Source organism: Sciurus carolinensis, chromosome 9, assembly GCF_902686445.1.
Source record: "Sciurus carolinensis chromosome 9, mSciCar1.2, whole genome shotgun sequence".
NCBI classification, from domain to species: Eukaryota; Metazoa; Chordata; class Mammalia; order Rodentia; family Sciuridae; genus Sciurus; species Sciurus carolinensis.
The window spans coordinates 68,681,906-68,703,812 of NC_062221.1; the positions used below are offsets into that span (position 1 = coordinate 68,681,906).

General features: G+C 46.9%; 1 protein-coding gene across 1 annotated transcript in view; it reads left to right on the top strand.

The window, feature by feature from the left end:
* The window catches only part of Itgb5 (integrin subunit beta 5), a 110,587-nt gene that overhangs the window by 41,925 nt on the left and 46,755 nt on the right, over positions 1-21,907 (top strand). The window contains exons 6-8 of the mRNA XM_047564606.1: positions 15,868-16,029; positions 17,363-17,458; positions 19,138-19,227. Of these exons, the coding sequence (XP_047420562.1) occupies positions 15,868-16,029; positions 17,363-17,458; positions 19,138-19,227 (348 nt within the window). The remainder of the gene's footprint in view (positions 1-15,867; positions 16,030-17,362; positions 17,459-19,137; positions 19,228-21,907) is intronic.

Below are 21,907 nucleotides of genomic sequence, written 5' to 3' on the forward strand. Positions count from 1 at the left end.
GTTTCCACAATGAATATGTATGATTTTTAAAATTATGGAACATCTCAAAACACACGAAAGTAGAGAACAGTGAAATCAAAATCTATACGTCCTTGGCTAATTTGTTTCCTCTGTGTTCACAACCTGTCTGTCCTCTGTTATTTGAAGCAAATCTCAGATGTCATTCTGAAGTCCTAAGCATTCCTTGCTTTGTTTACTGAGTTTTCTGGCTCCTTTCCACTTGCCCAGATTGAAGGCCTTTCCACTGAATCCTGCAAACTGTGTGTGACAGAGGAGGAGGCCTGGGATCTCATGCACTTGACCGGGTGCCTCCTAAGGGCTGGAGTTGCCTGCACAGCCTCCAGCCCCCCAGCCCCCAAGTGGGGCATGCTGTACTTCCCCTGACCTTGTGCCCTTGGAGATGGAGCCAATAACAGGCCCTGTCTCACCACCATGGGAAGCTCTTGGCTCTAGTTTCCTTCTCACTCTGGTTTTTCTAGGATGGACTATTGGCCTTCAACTTGTGGGACAGGGTTATAGAGTGATCACATGACTGATTTTAAATCCCACCTCTGTGGCCTGCTGCATGTTCCTTGAAAAGCTGTTCTTTGCAAGAAGAAGGAAACTGCCTAATTCTATTTTTTTTCTTTCTTTTCTTTTTTTTTTTTCTTTCTTTCTTTTTTTTTTTTTTTTCTTCTTTTAAGGATTCTATTCAGGATAAGGACCCTGTCCTGTGGGTGATAGTTTTCCCCCAACAGGTCCCATTGCTGCGAGAGGCAGTTTAACCTCATCCTCAGCCACAGACTGCCTCTCTGCAGGCATTTCCCCAAGGTACTCTCTGTGGCTGGGTTGGAAGGGGAGATGCCACTGTTCATACTTTCTTGTTTTCACCCTGAAGCCTATGATTGAGCCTGTTTGTACTTGTTTAAATACAGAATGATTTCTCCTGATACTAGTTTTTATTGCTCTCCCAGGCCTTTCTGGAAGTTTTCTCTAAGTCGTTTATTTCTGAATTGCACAGGTAGAAGCATGGTGGGTGGTTGGGACTGGAACTATTCCTATTCTCCCCAGATAGGAAGTGCCTGTGTCCTCAGGAGCAGCTGCCAAGGATTTCCCCATTCCAAGTTGCCAGTCTCCACTTGGCTGTTCCCATGGCTCTCAGGTTAAAGAAGTGGCCTGCACATTTGGGCTTGGCTGGGTACCTGCTGCTGCATGGGATTCTACGGGCTGCGTTCTCCTGACAGCCAAAAAATAAGGTCTCTGTGACCCAGCGCATTGCCCCATGTGCCTCAGCTTCTACTGCCGCAGCATTTAGCCTCTGTATCTTTTAGATGGACCTTCTCTTTTAATCCTTATTCTCCAGTGTTGCATTGAGTGGTAAATTTTTAAAGCATTTCTCTCCTCCCAGAACTAGGTGGAGGGGTAAGTCTTACGACAAAGTTGCTTTGTTTGAATAAAAATATTGTTTTTGGTGTGGACTGAGCCCTTTATTTGCTAGTGAGACCATTGTAATCTGAAATGGAAACCAGAGCCCCAGAGGGACTGATGGGACCCCTGCACACTGACAAGACTTTCCACAAGAATGCAGTCTCTGGACCTTGAGAAGCAGAGTGACTACCACCCTTGCCTGATTGTCATCCATGTTCCAGATAATTTTATATACCGTATCTTGTTTCTTTTTTTTCCCACGGTGCTGGGGATTGGATGCAGGGCTTCATGCTTGCTAGGCAAGTGCTTTACCATGGAGCTACTTCCCCAACCTCTGATCTTGATTTTTTTTTTTGGTTCCGGGGATTGAACCCAGGGTCACTTAACCACTGAGCCACATCCTCAGCTGTTTTTTTAATATTTTATTTGGAGACAAGCTCTTGTTAAATTGCTTAGGACCTTGCTAAATTGCTGAGGTTGGCTTTGAACTCTCGATCCTCCTGCCTCGGCCTCCCAAGCCACGTGTGTGGGCCACCGTGCCCTGCTTGATCTTGATTCTTGTAAGAGTCCTGCAGTGTATTGGTGGTGGTGTTGTTTCTCGTTTTATAAGTGAGGAAACAGTAGGACAGGAATTCATTATACTTATTCTTAGTGAGGAGTAGGGCCAGGACTTGGACCAGGTCTGGTCCAGTCTAAAGCCCCAGGCTTTCTATTACCCAGTGTTGGGCCCTCTGAAGGAGCATCACTGCAGTGCAGAGTCCTGTCATTCTGCCCTGGGATCTCCCTCTTCTGCTGCTCACTAGCTGGCTCGGTGCTCTTCTGGAAATATAGGAAGGCAGGAGGCCCAGAGTGCCTTCCAGCTGTACTGGTGAGTGCTACTTTTCACAAAGGACGTGGTCACAGCCTTGTCTCCCTTTGCTCATGCTTTTCTTTTCCGGGTTCAGGTATGAGCGTCAGACCCTGCAGCAGCTGTTACAGATGCCTGGGAAGGGTGGGAAATTTCCTAGTCCCACATTCAGGCATAGCTGTGAGGGGTTTCCTCTGCACCCTTCCCTCTCCCAGTCCCCAGAATTAACTGGTCTCTTTGACTCATTGCCTGATTTCTTTTAGACCCTAGACTTTGGTCATTTTTCCCACATGGATTGAGAAATGTAGGAAATTGCCTTCCCTTCCTTGAGGAAGGCACCCTCCGAACTCCACCCAATACAACCCCAGGCACGCACCTGAAGGGGCTTCTCCACACGCTCTGCGTTCTGGCCATCTGTCTCAGCATGTGGGAACTGCTTCTGCAGCAGATTGCACCCCAGGTTTCTGGGTCTCAATCCAGCACCAGCCTGCTTGCTCTTCCTCTGCTGCAGTGCCTTGGGGAAACTCCAGTGAAGCGTGGGATTTCCTTGAGGACGCTGGAACAGGGGTGTGGCACCCCCGCCCCACTGTGTCCTTGTCTGGTGGTGCCAGCTCCCTTCAGCCTTCGGTGTTCAGATGATTGTGGTTCCACACATGCTTTGAATCGCTGGTTTGCTCTCTGGAGTGACCTCGCAAGTCTGTGATGCCCTGGTTGACTGTGTTGGGGGCTTACCCTCCTGCCGACAGCTGCCTATTATCACAGGGGGTGTGGGAACGGGCTGAATTACATCTCTGGATTGTCAGCAGGGCAAGTGGAGAGTCCCCGTTTCCTCTCACACTCCAGTGTAAACCAGCCACATGCCTCCCTTGGCCTCTCTGCCTCAGGAGGGTGCACGTGCCTGTCGCCCCTTCCCTGACCCAGGTGGGGAAGACTCAGCCCGGGAGAGGCTGTGGGGTCTCTTGGATGACTCAGGCTACATTTCCAAACTGGCGAGAATGTCAGTTTTTCATTTCAAGTCAGGGGCTTCTTCCTCTTTAGAATGTGCATTTGGCCAAGAGGCGGGATTTAGTCTTCGGCCTTCCGGCCCTGTTCCCTCCCCAGCCTCCACCCAGGGCGCTTGGGTCCCAGCCACACGACCTGGGTCACCTACTCTTGACTCCTGCTAGGTCCCTTACACATCTTGTTCCTATACTTGTGAGACCCTGGTCTTGTAGTCATACTTTCTTTCTTTTCTTATTAGGAGACTTTTTTTTTTTTTTAATGAAAAGGGGTATTTTTTTTATAAGAAGTCTCATTTTTTAAAATTCATTGTACATATATGCGGCACAATTTTCATTTCTCTGTACACAAAATAGAGTCACACGTTTGTGTAATCATACATGTACATAGGGTAATGATGTTTGTCTCATTCCGTTACCTTTTCTTCCCCCCGCCACTTCCCCACCCCTCATTTCTCTCTACACAATTGATCCTTCCTCCATTTTTCCCTTACCCCACCTCATGTATCATCATTAGACCTTATTTATTTTTTTGGTACCAGAGATTGAGTCCAGGGGTGCTTAACCATTGAGCCACATCCCCAGACCTTTTTGTATTTTTATTTTGAGATGCTAAGTTGCTTAAAGCCAGTGGAGGCTGGCTTTGAACTTGCAATCCTCCTGCCTCAGCCTCCTGAGCCACTGGGATTACAGGCGTGTGCCCCCATGCCCAGCAGTAGACTTTATTCTTTAGAGCAGTCTACAACCCCGCCACATGACCTCTTGTATTATCAACATCCAGCCTCAGTGTGATACGTTCATTCCAGTCGATGAGCCAGTGTTAACACATCATCATCAACCAAAGTCCATAGTTTACATTAGAGTTCAATCTTGGTGTGGTTCACTCAATGAATTTTTGACAAATGTGTAGCCTCATGTATCCACCGTTGTGGTATCATCATTCCCCTGCCTGGGAATACCCTGTGCTCACATTTCCATCTCTCCCTTCTCCCCCAAACCTACCTTTCTCTTCATGTCTAACCCAGGCCTACTTACCTTGCAGACCTCAGCATAGTTGTCTGTTTGTCAGGGAAACCTCCCTCGTTGATCATCCTAACTAGGTCAGGGTCCCCCAGTGCCAGGGCCTTGGTCACTCCTATCCTAGTTATCATTTTATTTTTACTTGAGCCATGACTTGAATGATGCACGCCTCCCCTTTGAGACAGTAAAGTCCCTGAAGGCAGGGACAGTATCTCTTTTCTCATGACTGTGTATCCTCAGCACCAAGCTCACTGCTTTGCACACAGTAGTTCCTCATTAAACAGCTGGGAGCCAATAAATGCTTTGTGTTCATAGGTGCCTTTGTGTTTCTGAGGCTCAGGAGCTCCCAGGCCCTCCTGACCCACCCTGTCCTCTCTCCCATCATACCATGCTGCCTCTGTGGCTCTGTGGCTCTCCTTTGTCTAACTCAGTGAACGGGATTATGGAGGAAACTAAAAAAAAAAAAAAAATTGAGGAAAAGTCTTTATGCTCAGGGATTTGACTTGAATTTGCAAATTCATTAGAAAGTGAACAGCAGCCTGTTTGTCAATATTATGTTGACCTATATGAAATGACCAATATTGAACTGTCAGTGATAATTGATATTTGCCTATTGATATTTTCTTCAACAAAATGGAAAATACATATATGGCTCAACCTTATCTATTCTGAAGTTGTCTTCAGCTTAGAGTGGACCTTGCCAAAGAGCCCACATAAAAATGTCCTGCTGCACATTGTTGGGTTTGGACTTGAGGTGGATGTTTACCCCCTGAGTCACAGGCCAAGATTTCTTTTCCCAAAGAAAGAAATACTACACTTTGGGCTTCATTAAGTTTAACCACGAAACAGATTTTTAAAGAAGATATTTCATGGCAAAGTATGTGGAAGTAGGAAAAACAAACTACTAATGAGAACATGTTTATTGTTATAAAGTAATAGAAACAGGCTTGAATGTCAACATGGTTCTGAAAACCCAATCACAGAGTCTAAACTTGTTTTTCTTTGTGTGCCACATTGGAATTAAGACTCCTTGGTCCCCAAGCTCAGATCTGCTGTGGGATCTGCCCACTGGCTGGCCAGGTCAACCCTCTTTCTTTCCTCTCTCCTGCCTGAAACCTGTCCCCAGTGCTTGCCTGAAAGGTTGATGTACGGAGTGTCTTTTTGCGTTTGAAAATATGTCGAGTACTTACTGGGTTTGAGACCCTGTGAGGTGCCACGGTGGATGCACGGTTGAAATAACCACAGCTCCTGCCTCTGTAAACCTCACTCCAGTTGGAAGACGGACACATGAGCAAGATCTGAGGTATAGCTGGGGGCAGGCTCTGTGGGAGGATGGGCTCCTAAGACCCTGTGGTTGAATCATAGTGTTCCTGTCCCTCAGGAACTCACTCTGGTCTCTTTACTTCCGTGTGAGACTCCAAGGCTCCTTAAAGGTGGTCGTATCATCCCCTTTTGATGAGGAGGTTGAGTAACTTCTCAAAGGTCTTACAGCTAGAAATAAGAGCCATAGCTGGAGAAAGAAACTGGACCCTTATGCTGGTATACTCAACCTTGACGTTAGAGCATCTGCCATCTTTCGAAGTCATACAGGAGCAGAATGGGAGGAGTAAACTTCCAAAGAGAGCAAAGTCCTAGCCCAGGGAACCATCGCAATTACCTGCCTGACCTCATTTGCCAGCGGTGGAGCGGGGCAGCGTCGGTCCCTGGGAATCACTGTTGCATGTCCTTCTTCTCTCTTAGCTGTGACTTTCCTGCTTATCAGACACAGTCGTAACGTGACTCACAGTGCTGAGGGTTTCCAGGGTAATCCCAGTATCATCCCAAGGTCAGCATGCTGATGGAGCCAGGCCCTTCTGGAGAGCCTGCTTATCTTGCCCTTGGCTTCCCCGTCTGTAAAATGGGAGCTCTGATGTTTGCCTTTCCCAGTTCTGAGAGTGCCACAGAATCACTGGCTCTGCTCCCTCAGGGTCTCATAGCTCCTGGTGAGAGACTGCTGTTCACATAGTGGCTCTTTCTTAGCAGAGGGAGAACATGTGCCTGGTGACTCATCAGTGTCAGTGAGGCTGTGGGCTACATTGACATCTGGCCTGAGGACCCGTTCATTTGGGTCATTGCTAATTTTAGTGGATTGACCTTGAGACCAGAAAACCTGGTCATTTAAAGCTAACGTTTGTTTCCTCACTGAATCCTTTATTCTAGGTGCCCCTGTGTTTTCAGTCTTCCGGAGAGTGTTTGTGAGTGTTGTCTCTGCACAAATGAGCCACCCACCTGCTGGCAGCAGGTGGGACGTGTCTTTCCTCAGATTTCCAGGCCTCTCTGCACTCTCTAAGGGGCGTCCTCGAGTCTTCCTTGTTCACTTGTCATGTTCTGTATGATCCTTGTGTGTAAATAAATCATTAGAAAATGATTCTGGGGACTTACAGGCTCACCGTCAGCCTGGAAGATTCAGCTGCACAGACGTAGGCCATGTGCTCAGGGCCCCGTCAGAGCCCTGCAGGCCACATTGCTGCTCTGCTTTCTTCTGTGGCTCACACCACATTCAGGACCCTGGGGACTGTTTAATGCAGATGTTGATAGTGAGAGAGCAGAGGTGGGTGAGTGGATGGCACTGGGCTTGGAACCCTGTCCTCTTGTCATTGCCTGGGGTACGAGGAGGCCTCCAGGAGCAGAGGAGACCCTACTCAAGACCTTCCAGGTTCTTAACTGCCTTGTAGAAGGTTTATGGACAAGTCAGGTATGAATAACAGAGCAAGAAATTTATCATAAAGTAGAAAGTACACCCGAGAACAGAAGTACGGGTGCTCTCAGGGCAAGTTGCCTGTCTGGTCTGGGTTTTAACATTTAGAGAGGGTCAGTAGCTGGGGCTGAACTAGGGGTGGAGGAGAACGGGGTTGCACTTGGACATAGCCCTCACATGTTCTGATCATGCTACTTCCTACATCACCTGTCTCATTAGCATCTTAAATCTCCACCAAGCGTGTACGTTATACTATTACCATGAAGCTAGGGTCATTTCTTGGTCACCAAGTTCTTTAAATCACATACTCCCTAAGGGAGTGGTTCCTCCAGGTGCCTTATCGTATGGACACAGGCTCAAGGACACAGTCTGGGTTGCTTAGGATTTATTTGCTGGGCATTCCAACCACTAATGTGCACTTCTCTTTTGAGACTCAGTGCTCTCCGTATCCCTAAATTCTATCTCACTCTGAGGAGACACTGCAAGAAGCAGCTTGTTAACTGACCTTGGCTGTCATTATGCGAGTGGGAATAGACCCTTCTGACTGGACAGGGGATGCAGGAGGTAAGCTGCTTGGAATCCAAGGAAAGAAAGACTTTCCTGGAAAGGATTGCTTCTCAGCAGTAGAGCAAGGCTGTCTGATGTCGCAGTGAGTCTGTACCAGGTGGAGGGTGCCAGAGGAAAGAGCCCTGCGGCGGATAGGAGCTTGGTCCTGGACAGCTGGGATTCCCTCCAAACCTTAGGTGCCACTTATTTGCTCTACTTTTCTCCCTGGTAACCCTCTTGTGCTTTTGTCCGGCATAGGCCCTTGAACCTCCTCCGTGGTTCTCAGCTGTGCACCCTCTGGGCTACATTTGTATTTGGGGACTCTGACCATGAATTCTACCATACACACTGTTTGCCGAGCGCGGCTTGTTTTGAGCTGGCATCTAGAAAGTCTTTCCCTGGCCCCTGTGACTTCCCATGGAGACTCCTTACCAGTGGGACAGGAGAGCTTCTCAAGGAACCCAGGGACAGACTGTAGAGGTGGGACAGGGAGGAGGGTTTTGGAAGCCTGTTCTTGGTCCTTTGAAGGACCTTTCTCTTTTGTCAGAACTTGCAGCCACTGAGCATGACTCCTTCCAACTCCAGGTAGTCAAACTGACCCACAGACTGGCACCTCGGGTCCTCAAACCACTCCCTAACCATTTAACTCTGCCCTGGTCACCAAGTTTTCTCCGGGGCCAGCTGTTAGAGGTGAGCAAGCCAGCAAGTCTGTCTTTGCTCTTGGGAGGAACCATTTTATTTTGCTTTTCAAAAACTGGTAAAGGCTAGTCTTCCCTTTCAGTTCCTACTTCTACTTTTTTTTTTTTTAAATGACAGAGAGAGAGGTCAGATTATAAGAAACCAAGAGGTGCGGGGAGGTGGAGGCAATCGTCCGCTAGCTTTAAAGAAGAGAGGGAGATCTGAGGGTTGAAGCCTTGTGGAGTAGCAGGGTCAAGGCCAGGGTTATGGCAACTGGGCCTTGAGCATATTTTTAGGCACATGGGAAGGAACCTGAGAGACTGACTGGTGGAACATTCTCCAGAGTGGGTGGGATTTGTGGGGCTGTGTTTTCTCAGGGAGGGAGGAGCCCGCCTTCCTTTGGGAGAGTGAGTTTGTTTGGGATGGAGAGGAAGGTTCTAGCAGAAAGACATCCTGCTGGGGTGGGGGGACCCAACACTGGGAGATGCTAGGAACAGGTATGGCAGGGGGTCCTCTTTCCTCTCTGTGTGACGAAAAGGGCCAGGTCACCCTGTGAGTGAGTGTGAGACTGTGTGTTTGAAAGCTGAAACAGACCTAGTGCTGAATTGGATTCAGATTTGACCAGCAAAAACAAAGAAGAGTTGAGCAAATCTCGGTCTTGGCCAGACGCCGGATCTCTTGTTCTTTAGTCCAGTGAGTTTCCGCCCCGCCCACCCTGACATTTCCAACCTCGGTCATCCTAGTGAAATCAGTTTTGTTTAGATGTACTTTTTACTCAGAGATGTGGAGAAAAGTTTAGCTAAATAAATAGCTCTTCTTTTTCTTTTAAAAGTTGTATTTTTTTTTAATAAAGAGAATATATTCAACATAAAAACTTAGGAAATGAGAATAAGCAGAAAGGGGATAAACATCACCTCTAGCCCTACAACCCAAGGATGAGATGGTGTGCTTCTGAATGATAGACATGAGTCAGACTTTTTCAGCCCAGTGGAAATACCGAGGACAGAGTATCATTATTGACTGTTGGCTACATTCCAGGTGCTGGGCTGGGTGCTCCCAGTATATCATCTTGTGTAATTCTCTCAACAGCTGTATCTTATCGATACTGTTATTAGCTCCTTCTCACAGTTGAGAATTTGGGACTGACAAAGATTAAGATACTCGCCCCAGGTCAGAAGACAAGATGAAGCAGTCATGGGGCTGAACCTAGATTTGCCAGTCCCCTGAGCCCCAGCTCACAACTGCTGACCGTTAAAAGAATATTTATATGCATTGTTCCCAGCACGTTCCCGACCATCAGTATGCGCAGGTCCTTTTATTGTATTTAAATGACATTTTGAGCAAATCGAGGCTTCTTTTTTAAAAAGTCATTGAAGAACAATTGGTATACACAGTGACACATATAAAAAATGTACAGTTTGACAGATTTTGACACACGTATACGCTCTTAAGAAATCATCACCACAACCAAGATAATGAACATATCCTTCACCTGCAAAAGTGTAATTGTGCCCTGTCATTTCTCCCTCCCCTTCCACCCCAGGCAACCATTAATTTGGTTTCATTACACATTAGACTGCATTTGCTAAAATTTTATATACATAATATATACCCCCTTTTCTTTGTCTGACTCATTCCATCCCACATAATTATTTTGACTCCTCCACACTCTTAAGTTTATCCATTCGTTTCTTTAATTTCTGAGTTGCATAGATAACCAGAAGTTTACTTCTTTCCTTTCCCTGTTGATGGACTCCTGGGTTGTTTCTAGTTTTTCCTGTTATGAGACTGCCGTTATCAATGTTTGTGATCACATCTTTGTATAGACGTGTGCTTTCATTTCTCTTGGGTTCATCCCTGGAACGGAATGACTGGGTCATATGATAAGTGTTTAACCTTTTTCTTTCTTTTTTTTGGGGGGGAGGTGGGGGGTCAGTACTGAGGACTGAACCCAGGGGTACTCTATCACTGATCAACATCCCCATTTTTATTTTGAGACAGGGTCTCACTAAGTTGCTGAGACTAGCTTCAAACTTGTGATCATCTTTCCTCAGTCACCAGAATTGCTAGGATTCCAGGCATGTGTCACTGTACCTAGTTAGGTATTTAACTTTCCAAGAAACCGCCCAACTGTTTTCCAAAATTCATGTGTCATTTTACATTCCTACCAACAGTGTGGATTCCAGTTTCTACTCCTCTTCATCAACATTTGGTGTCTTCAACCTTTTTAATTTAAGTGATTTAAATAGGCAGGCAGTAGAATCTCACTGTGGTTTTTAATTAATGCAGGGCTTTTAAACTGTTTGCTGTGCGGTAATTAATATTCCCTGTAACAATTGTGTAGATTCACACATCAAGTAGTAAAAGAAAAGATGTAAAAGTTATTACTGGTCCTGAAGTGATAATTATAGATTCCCTTTATAGTTACTTTTATGTGCTAAGTACTTTTTAATACACTATATCTAAAATCCTAGCACCAGCCCTGCAAGGCAAGCTTAGCTTCATTTCACAAATGAGAGTGAGTGGGAGCTGACGCGGTGTCCCACCACTGGAGCCAGGCAGAGATGTGAACCCAGACTCATCTGTTGTAAGGTTCGTGGAGTCTGACCTCCCTGTCACGTTCCATTTTATAGTTCAGTGATTTCCCTTAAGAAAAAAAATCCTCTTTCTCACTGTTATTCCATGCTCTGAACATACAATATAGTACTTAAGCCTTCCACATAGAAAGCTCTACCAGCCGAGCAGAGGTGGGCAAAGTATTTTCAATGTAAATACCCTGCACGGTCACCATGTGGGACCAGCGTGCCTGGGTGGATGAGTGTCCTGACATAGTCCTGCAGCCCAGCCTCTGGACCACAACTGTTAGCACCATTCATAGTACAAGAGCCCACTTCAGAGAAAACAGAATTACTATGATTAAGCTGTGCCACTCTGCACTTGGGGAGCCACTTCCATTTCAGATGCAGCCTTCCATTCAACAAGCATTTTATTTTGGATGCAGCAGTCATTGGTTGCAAACCTTCCGTGTGCCAGGCTCTTGTGTGAATTGTCTCATTTATCATGCACACATACAGCCTCCTCTCCCTATTTGATTGGGTGCCTTGTGACTGGTTAGGTTAGCTCTGTGGGTAAGCCATCTCAGTCTGGCTTCTTTGGCCTTTGCTAGTTCCGTAGATGGATTACTTCAACTCTCTGAGCAGCAGTTTCCTCATCTATAAGATGGCAGTCTATGACTTACTTCCCCAAGGTGGTCGTGAAGAGTAATGGAATCATAGCATGCTCAGTAAATGTTAAGTACTATTATTCCTGTTTTACTGACAAGAAAAGCTTTTGAGGTGTTAAATAAATGGGTCAAAGTCACACAGGTAGTCAGGGGCAGCAGCAAAATTCAAATGGTCGTCATAAGGCACTCACATCCACCATTGTTCAGTCCTCTTGCTACCACCATGCTGTATGTTCCCAAAAGACCATCAAGATGCTGGCATGGAAGAAATGGAGACTGAAAACTTCAGTGACAAAGCGAGCCTTCAAAGCCCAAAGTAGTGCTTATTTATTTAATACAGTTCAGAAAATAATGGAAAAAAGATAAAAGAGATTACCCATAATCTCAACCCCTACCATATAATGATGTATTTTGTTTCAGTTTCTCTCTCTCTCTTCTTTAATACAGTTACACTTTTTTCATAATAGTTTGTAATCACAATACAATTGTAGTGCTGAGTTTTGTTTTCACTGTTATACACATTTGCATATAATTCTATACTTTTTATGAACCTAATTTCTAATGGCAGTAGAGGGGGCATCTCAATTTTCTTACCTGTTCCTAAAAAGGATATTTATCCCTTTCCCTTCTTCTTACTGTTAATAAACTATTTTTGTGTGTAATTTCATATCAGTTCTCCTGAAGTAGCATCACCTAGTCAAAAGACGTGTGTGGTGGTGTGCATCTGTAATCCCAGTGATGTGGGAAGCTGAGGAGCACAAGTTCCAGGCCAGCCTCAGCAACTAATGACATTATTTCTATCCATGTCTCTTCTTTGGAGAAATATCTATTCAAATTTTTTGACCCTTTTCAAATTTAGTTGTTTTCTTATTGGCTTGGGAGAGTTCTTTATATATTTTGGATACACATTCTTTATCAGATTTTAACTTTTCATAGGTATTTTCTCCTAGTCTGTGCCTTGTCATTTCATTTTCTTAACTGTACCTTTCAAAGAACAGAAGTTTTTAGTTTTTATGAAGTCCAATTCATCAATTTTTTTTTATCTTATAGATCATCTAATCTAAGAAATCTTTCTCTATACCAAAGTCACAAAGGTTTTAAAGTTTTATAGCTTTAAGCTACATTTAGGTCTGTGATCAACTTTGAGTTAATTTTTGTTTTTGACCTATGTACGTTGAATTTCATTTTTTTGCATGTCTAATTTTTTTTTTATGTCTGATGATTCCATTATCCTGCCAAATTAAACGTGTGGGGGTCTGTATCTGACCTCTGTATTCATACTTTTTGTTACCAATTCTTGGTCCCAAACTGGGTCCTTTTTCCCTTTTGGAATCGTGGAGCCAATAACAAGAGTGCAACTGAACAGTGAAGGACAGTTTATTCTTGGCCAAGAATAGGAGAAGTGGGAAATAAACTCGAAAATCAACTTCTTGGTTCATTGTGGATTGGGAAGTTATAGAAAGAAGATAAAAGAAATAAGAAGAGGGAGGCTAATAAAGGGGAGGGCTATTCATATATTTCCTGGGAATAGGATGGAGATTATCTTGGAATTTGGGCACCACCTCTTTCTGCTCCTTTTCTGGGTCTTTTTGATCATCCGCCTGGTAATTATTAACTGGGCATCATGGTGCTGGGTGGGGGTTATTTAGTAAGATAGATTATAATGCAATTAGAGGTTGTCCGGTTGTCAGTCTGGCAACCATCTTAGATCCAAACCATTTCAGCCAGTCTGGAACTTCTGGTCTACAGGCATCCTGCCTCAAAGATAAACAAGATAGGGTGGGGTAGAAATTCAGCTAGGTCACCTAGGCAGTACAAGATTAGGGCAGGTAACATTTTGTCCTGATTCTTGTAGTTCTGTAATAAGTCTTGACCTTAGATGATACACCTCCTGTTTTTTTGTTCTTTTTCAAAATTGTTTGACTTGCCTCCACTATCTATAATTCCATATAAATTTTAGAGTTAGCTTGTCATTTTCTCAAAAAGGCCTTCTGAGTTTTTGATTGTTCTTTGTGTATGGATCAGTCCAAATTCAGATAACTGTAAAAATAAAAAGGACTTTATTCAGGGTCCTAAAATTTTTCATTAGACTGGGCATGGTGATGCGTGCCTGTAATCCCAGTGGTTTAGGAGGCTGAGGCAGGAAGAGTGGAGGTCTGAAGCTAGTCTCAGCAACTTAAGACTATAAACGACCTGGTGAGACCCTGTCTCAAAATAAAAAATAAAAAAGGACTGGGATGTGGCTTAGTGGTAAGTGCCCTTACCAGGGTTCAATCCCTGATATCAAAAAATAAATAGAGAAAGAAAGAAAAGAAAAGAAATTGCCATTTGAGAGACATAGGTTCAGATAGCTCTGAATCGGTATTCTCAGGAAGCCAGAATAAGTGGGAGGTAATATAACCTCCTGAACGTTGAGAAGGAACAGGGACTACATGAGGATAGAAGATAAAGAAAATAATGTATGAATAAAATGGAAATGTCCATAAAACAAGAATCCAACCTCTTGATATGCATCTTGAGTCTCTGGGCACATTGTAATTATCTGGTCATTGGGTTGTTAAGGCCAGTCCAACCTGGAAACCTCCCCGTGACCCCTTTCAGTCCTGCCAGAAGGAGCCAGATCCCAACTTCTACTCCACGAGTAGCTCTATGGCTCAGCTGTGAGGGACCTTCAAGTCCCACCCCCTTGCTGTGCTCCTTTCCCTTCTGTATTTTTGCTAGTTCCTAAAATGTCCACCCCTTATTCTGCCTCCTCCCTCCTATTTCTTCCTTCCTTCCTTCTCCCTCCTATTGCCTTGGAGTGTCCTCTTCATCCTTCCAGCTGACCCAGGAAGTCCTCCCTCTCCTCCCCCCGGGCTTCCGCCCACCTGGCTTTTGCCTTCGGTAACGTGCTCATTGTGGTGTGTTGGGCTATAAGCTTTCTGAGACCTGGAGCAAGCATTTCTGTAGATCCAGCCTGGCATGCAGTAGGAGATGAGTGATTGTATTCTAGGTGAATGCTGAGTGCCTAGGAACCGACTCCCCAACAGGTGGAGTCCTTGCTCGTAGTAGGTCTCCTGACTTTCAGTCCTCACTGACTTCTGGTCAAACCGCTTTCCTCCCTTATGTCGCCCTTATCTTTTGTGATGTATTTCTCTGTGGCTAAGCTGCTTCCTGGAGCAAGACAGTATCAGCTCTTCAAGCTTTTTACCCATCAGTTTGATGATGAGTGAGAGAGGTCGATGCCCTCAGCCCCTCAACTGCAGTAAAAGAGCAATAGCTTCCCACCTGAAAGGTCTGTGAACCAGTCTCTTACTTCAGTATCAAAGGTGCACAGGTAGCTGATTCTGGGCAGTGCTGAGGACTTGCATATATTCACCCTGCTGCCAATACATCTTAGGATGCCTTTTCACTGTTAGTAAAAAGTGACCATATAAACCAGTTTTTGTTGTTCCATGTCAAAGCTAGCTTCTCCTGATCATAATGCCTGGGAGTGTTCATGTGCAACACAGGGGCCACAGTGACTGTTGTGAAAAATAGAATCCTTTCCTTGCCATACAGATCGCATTTAGTAGTGGTGCAGCCTAAAGACTGGATAAGTTCCCACCAGACATGGCAGCATGTGCCTATAATCCCAGCAGCTCTGAAGGCTCAGGCAGGAGGATCACAAGTTTGAGGCCAGCCTTGGCAACTTAAAAAGACCCTGTCTCCAAACAAACAAACAAAAAGGTGGGGGATGTGGCTCAGTGGTAAAGCACCCCTGGGTTTAATTCTCAGTAAAAAAAAAAAAAAAAGACAAGATAAATTCCATTTAGTGAAGCAGGAAGGGAGAAGAGAGCTGATCTGATCGATTTTAGAAACCAAAAGGGTTCTGTTAATGATTGGAATGGTTTACATCTACCAGAACAGATGGCAGTTCTTACCGACTCCTCAAAAATCAGACCTATCTCTTGGGCTCTTGTTCATTTGAGCTCTGGTCCTGAGTGATTCATGTCTAACTGGAGGACTGAAATATTTACTTAACTATCTTCTTAGACAAACCCAGCCAGAGCATGTGCTGGGGAACTGGAGTGGGTTCCAGATGGTTCTGGGGAAGGAATAATAGGTGAGGTTGAAGAGGGACGAGTCCGGAGGAGCAGATGGGAAGGAGATGTCATTGGAAGGAGCAGGATAAATACCATGACCGGGTTGGGGCTGGGTCCAGGCACACCGGCCTGTGTGGGCAAAGGCTTGGAGATTTGTCTCTGCATCTGGGTTTCCCAGGCCCAGGCTGTATGTCTTCCAAGCCTCTGCAGAACCTGTCCCCAGTGGCTTAATGAGTGAGCCAAATGGCCAGGAGCGTACCTGCGATGCAGACCACCAGCCCTGTGGTCTTGCTGGCCCCAGGGAAGGCTTGGGCAGGGCTGCTCACCCTCCACCTTCTGTCCTGCAGGAGAAGATCGGCTGGCGAAAGGACGCCCTGCACTTGCTGGTGTTTACAACAGACGACGTGCCCCACATCGCGCTGGATGGAAAACTGGGGGGCCTGGTGCAGCCGCATGATGGCCAGTGCCACCTGAACGAGGCCAATGAGTACACCGCGTCCAACCAGATGGTGAGGGTCCCACAGGCTCCCGGGGCCTCTCCTGGTGACCCACAGGGTCTTAGTGTCCACCTAGTGTCCGGCCTCTGAACCCTGCTCTAGCCCTCGGTACTCACTGGCTTTGGGTTGGTTCTTGGGTTTCATTCTTTTTTCTCTCTTCTCCAAGTGGGTTTCTGGAATTCCTCACTAACTTGGAACGTTTCCCCGGGATTTCTGTAGTGGGTTCATCTTTCTGCCGTTATGTACCTAAATGGGGAGTGTTTTGTTAGAGGAACAGGCAACCTGGGGAATTGGGGCAGACCCTTCAGGCAGAGGGGATCCTAAAGTAATGTGAGGAACTCTTTTCCAACAGAGCTCACAACTGAACTAGCAGTTATGGGGGGACTCCCCAACTTCTAGAAATGGGCTCCCTGAGACAGTGAGTTCCCTGTCCATGTCAGAGGGGCAGCCGGTGGACTGCATGGACCAGAGCCCTCAGGGTCCTCCACTCCCAATAGCCTATGACAGTGCCTCTTAATTTAAAAGAATTTATACAAAATTTCAAACACACATACTAATAGATGATAACTCTTGAGATCTTGCCACACGTACAATGCAGCCTTTTCCAGAAATCTATTCCCAAATCCATTCTGGCCAGGGAGGAGTTCTTCCCAATTTTCTTTGCCAGACAAACCCCTTTTTCTCCAGTTTCAAGAAGTGATCATGTCCAAGCCTTCCAATTTGTCCAGGAATGACAGAATCTGGAAAAAAGACTTGCAACTATAGGACCTTGTAACTATAGGAAAAAAGACTTGCAACTATAGATGGCAACCCCTGTGCCCCTTAAAGTCCTTAAGGACCTGTTAACTGCCTCTGCCTCCTCCTGCCTCCTGGCTCTGCACCCTGCCCGTGGCCCAGCTTTTAGTCCTGTGGTCGCAGCCTCCTCCTGTTCTGAGCTGTGAGCAGGGGCTGTGGTGGGCCTAACACTAGGGCAAGGGCAAGTCTTAGGGAAGAGAGGAAGGAGCAGGTGCTGATGGAGACGGTAGGACAGTGGTGGTTCTCCTTGGGGTCTCCGCAACTTTCCCATCCCTGCTGGAAGGATGGAGACGCAGCAGCCTGGAGAAGCCCAGTCCTCACTTCCCCACTCTGGGGTGTCTGGCAAGTACCTCGGGGTCCTTTGTGTGCTCTGCCTAGTCCCTCAGCCAGGAGCTGCCATTGGGGACTGGTTCTTGAGGGGTCCAAGGGGCCACCTGAGGGAAACCTTTCCTTTTCATGGTAAGCATGGAGCTGCTGAGTGTGTGTTGACGCAGGTGCTGGGATCTCAGCTCATCCCAAGTGTCACAGCCTCCATTTGCCCTGGCCCTAGGACTATCCATCCCTTGCCTTGCTTGGAGAGAAATTGGCAGAGAACAACATCAACCTCATCTTTGCAGTGACGAAAAACCACTATATGCTCTACAAGGTACACCTGGAAGGGGGCTGGTGACTTGTTCTGGGACCTCGCTGTCTCTAAGGGAGGTTGGAAGTGGGTAGGGGAGTGGCGAGGCATGCTCACAGCCCTGCTGTCTGTGGGGAGAGATACAGGAGGGGTGCAATGTAGCCCTGTCTTGATCCAGTGGAAAATACTAATATTGGGGAAAACTCAAGCGTTCACACAGCCATGAATATCTTTATAAGGAATTTAAACTGATGGTATCCGTTTTGATTCTGAGAAAAACCTCAAAGGTGGTATAAATCCCTATTTTTCAGTTGGTGAAATGGAAACAGGTGAAATGGTACTCTAGATGAAATGGAAGTGGAGGGGCGTATTCTAATAGGGAAGGGAAATAAGAAGTGCAAATATGCACTTAAATATGCAAATAAGCAGCCTGCATCACTAATCCAGCTTTCCCTATGCCTCACCAGCAGAGGGTGGGAGACTAGTGGGTGGTCTGGAACAGGAGTTCCCCAAGAGAAAAGCCAGTGTCCTGAGTGAACAGAGCTGTGTGTATGGGTCTGTTCCATCTGAGACTGTTCCCTGGTTGTCCCATTGCCCATTGTCATCGGCTCCCCCCGTGAGCTCTTTTCCTGCCATGATGAACTTGAAGCCCGAGTTACACAAAGAGAGCTCCTATGGGGTGAAGGTGAAGCCCAGCAAACCCCTGGTGTCCTTTACGCTGAGAGGGTACAGGACTTCACCAGGAATCCCCTAAATATCCACAAAGAGCCCTGTCTGAGTGAGTCTTTCTGAGACCCTTGTGGGAGACTATCCCTGGTGAAAAGCCACAGGTGTCTTCTAGAATTCTTGACCTACTTTTAGTTTGAGTCTGTACTAGACAATGCAAATAGGGAAGGACAATTTGTTGTTGTTTGTTTGGAAAATCGCTGGCTGATCTGTTTTACAAACCACATTCTTAGAGGGATTAACTGCAAGCACTGTCTTGGGCTTCCAGATGTTTCATGAGAAAAGAAATCTTACTTGGCTTTAACCATCCTTTCCCAGAACCAAATCCCCTGGCTCAGGGAAGGGGCTCATGCAGGGCTGTGCAGGCCGAGGGCAGTGGCCGCTCCTTCCCTGTAATGAGAGCCATGTTCAGGAGCTGGTGCTGAGGGAAGAGGGTGCCAGTCCTTCAGAGCTGCCCACTTTGTCCAGGACCACATTCGGAGGTATCCAGAGGTCCTTGGGAGGGCACCCTGCTGGTTCTCAGCTCCCTAATGAGAAAATAAAGTGTACTTGAGACCCTTGGGAGAGTCGCCCTTTGCACTCCTGGGGACAGACTGAGTGCATCCTGGAAGATGAACCTGGGATCACCCGTGTAGAACCAGGGGAGTGATGACAAGAAAAACATGACAGGCAGGGCCTCCTGGGAGGCTGGATGGAGGGTGTCCCTCATGTGGCAGAGGAGCGAGGTCTCCAAGACTTGGTGTTTTCGGGCAGGTTTGTCAGCCCCTCCCTCAGGTCCACGGGGCAGGTATTCCTCAGCCCTCTGCAGGAAGTCTGTCTTGCTCCAGTTCTTCCACTTGGAAACTTGTGGCAGCTTCTCCGATGTGAGGTGCAGGAGAGTGGCCCAAGAGTGCCAGGCCCTTACTGTTCTAGTCAGTAGGAGTGTTCACTCTGATGGAACTGAAGGCAAATGGATTTACTTCTTTCTTTTTTTCAAGAATTTTACAGCTCTGATACCTGGAACCACAGTGGAGATTTTACATGGAGATTCCAAGAACATTATCCAGCTGATTATCAATGCATACAATGTAAGTCTCTGACCTGGCCCCCACCGCCTCCTCCATCCGCGGCTCCCACTGAGGCCCCGGGAGCTGACATGGGTTCAGGTGGGCAGTGTGTTGGGCTCGTGAGCTCGGCTCTGCTTCCCACCCTACTCTCCTCTGCAGTCTCCACTCTCTCATCCTCAACTAGTTCCAGTGAGCTGGCGAGTGACCTGGGCAGACTCAGGCCCGCAGCCCTGGGTGACCTCCAGTTCTGACACCTCTCATGAGTGGGTGCTGGTGCTCTCCACCCACCCAGTTGCCCAGCATTTATCCCTGAGCGAGGCTGGCAGGGCATCTGCTAGCCACAGCGGCAGGCTGTGAGAAGCGAGAGGCATAAGCTCCGACCTTGCCTCACAGCAGGCAGGTCAGTTGGAATTTCTTATCCTCGTGGGATTCAGTGGAGAACTGCAGACTAATAGGGGTCACGGGGACCCAAGAAGAATCAACATGTTTTGCCCACACACTTAGGACCTATTTGCAATTGAGTCCTTTCAGAGGGACTCTGAGTGGCGCGTGAGATTCTGTGCTGTTGTAACTCGTCTTGTGCATGTGGCTCTAGTGTAAGTGCAGGAGCTCATGGACGTGATTCAGGAGTCACTTCCACATCCTAAGCCAGTCATTCAAGGAATCACTTCCCAAACCTTTCTTCTTCCCACCCTGCTTTCCCTCAGTTCCTGACATCCAAGAAATACTTGTCTCAGACCCACCTTTCCTGACGAAATGGTGAGCACAACTTTTTATGCTGGGAGAGCACAACTTTTTATGCTGGGACGTATGTTCCCTTGGCCATCCCCTCCCTGCTAGGCCCAATATGGTGCAGCATCCATGCCCACCCATGCCCTCAGGGGTGGGGCGATTTCCAAATTAGACTTCAGAATCATCTGCCTGTTGAAACAAAGTATCTTGAAGAAACTGTTCGTCCTAAACTTACATAAAATAGACTTGTGGGCTAACCTGGGAACGATCAGTATGGCACCTCATATCTGTAATAAAAATCATCTTGCTTTCCCAACAGTGACTGATTTGTGAATGAGTGTTTGGAACCCTGCCTTTCCCAGTGTTGACTTTGTCCACCTGCAGATGTGGCCCTATTTTGAGTTACAAAGTACTGCTCAGTTAAACCAGGAGCCACTGGGGGACCTTAGAGTCAGGGTGTGACCAGCCCTGCACTTCGTGCCTCTGAGACTCAGTGTCCTAGAGGGAGTAGATTGGGCAGCGTGAGGACTTCTGTCTGGTTTACCCTCCCTTCCTGCTATAGTTTGGGCTCCTCTTCTTCTCTTCCTCTGTTCCCCACACCCTAACGTCCTCTTTTCTATCTCTGACATTTAAATCCTCACTAGATCCAGTGGCCACCTCAGGGCCCAGAGCCCAGTGAGACAGCATTTCCAAATTAACTTTTACTTTAGTGGTTTTCAGATTATGCAGTGAGTAATTTGGTTTACATTTCAGGAGGAAGGAGAACAAGTTTACTTGATTTTGTGGACACAACAGATCTGCTGAAATGCCACATACCTAGAGGGCTTTGAGGAGGGAGTGTGAGGAAGACCCAGGCCTGGCAAGTTCACCCCCTTCTGGGGTCTCCCCTCACTGCAAGCCTCTTGGGTCTCAAGCGCTGGACACTGAACTAAAGGAATCAAAGCAAGAGCCAGACTCCTGTGCCGTGCTGTTCACCCCTTATTTCTGAGGATGCCAGAGCCTGGAGACCCCACATGTTGGGGGAGGGAGAGATGGGCAGCTGCTGCTGGACCCGCTCTCTTGGGCAGGTGACCAGCTTGCCTTCTGTCTAACAGAGCCTTTGGGGAAGACATGACCCAAGGAGCAGCCATCTGGGCTCTGTGGGATGCTGAGGACTCCTCCAGGGGCTTCTGGAGAGAAGCTGCTTCCCAGCATTTGCATCCTTACTTAGCTCAAACTCAGACCCCAGGAGGCCAACAGACCTCCTGGGCTCCCCCAGAGCACTTCCTGGCGAGGGCCCAGGCCCTCTGCTCCTGTGGCTTTCGTGAGGAGAGCATGATGACACACAGTTCCATAGAACTGGCTGGGTGGTGTTTGCCAGAAGCAGGGGGAGCTCTGCGCATTGGCATTTTCCTGTGGCTGAGTGAATCTGTATGTCCGCACTTGTGTCCAGATTGCTGGCACTGGGATCCGCCTCCTGGGTGGGATCTCATGAATACTTTTGGTGTTCTTCCTCTGAGGTTCGTGGTATTGCCCTGATCAGGATTTGTTGTATATGGATTTGTTTTCTAGGTGGAAATCCAGGGACCTGGGGTGAGGGAGCAAGAAGGGGAAGCAGGAGAGGAGTGGGGAGCCCTCTCTGCCTCTGAGGAGTCAGGACTGGGGATGAGTAGACATGCTCTTTCCAGGCCGGAGCTGCATTTGGAAGCAGGGATGAATCCCTTGAGACGCTGGGTGGCTTAGTATTTATTGCTTAGCTCCATGAGTTAAACTGGCTTCTGTACACATTATAAAATGAAGCATATGCGTTAAGAATGAACATTGGAAGCTCAACTTTTAAAAAATGAGTGATTACTAGAATACTATCAACAGTAACTCTTCAAATTCATTGGAAAGTTTTCTAGAAAGCTTTATCGAGGAATAATGAACATACCACAAAGTGTACAGATTTTTTAATTTATAATTTTTTGATCTTGGGATCAAACCCAGG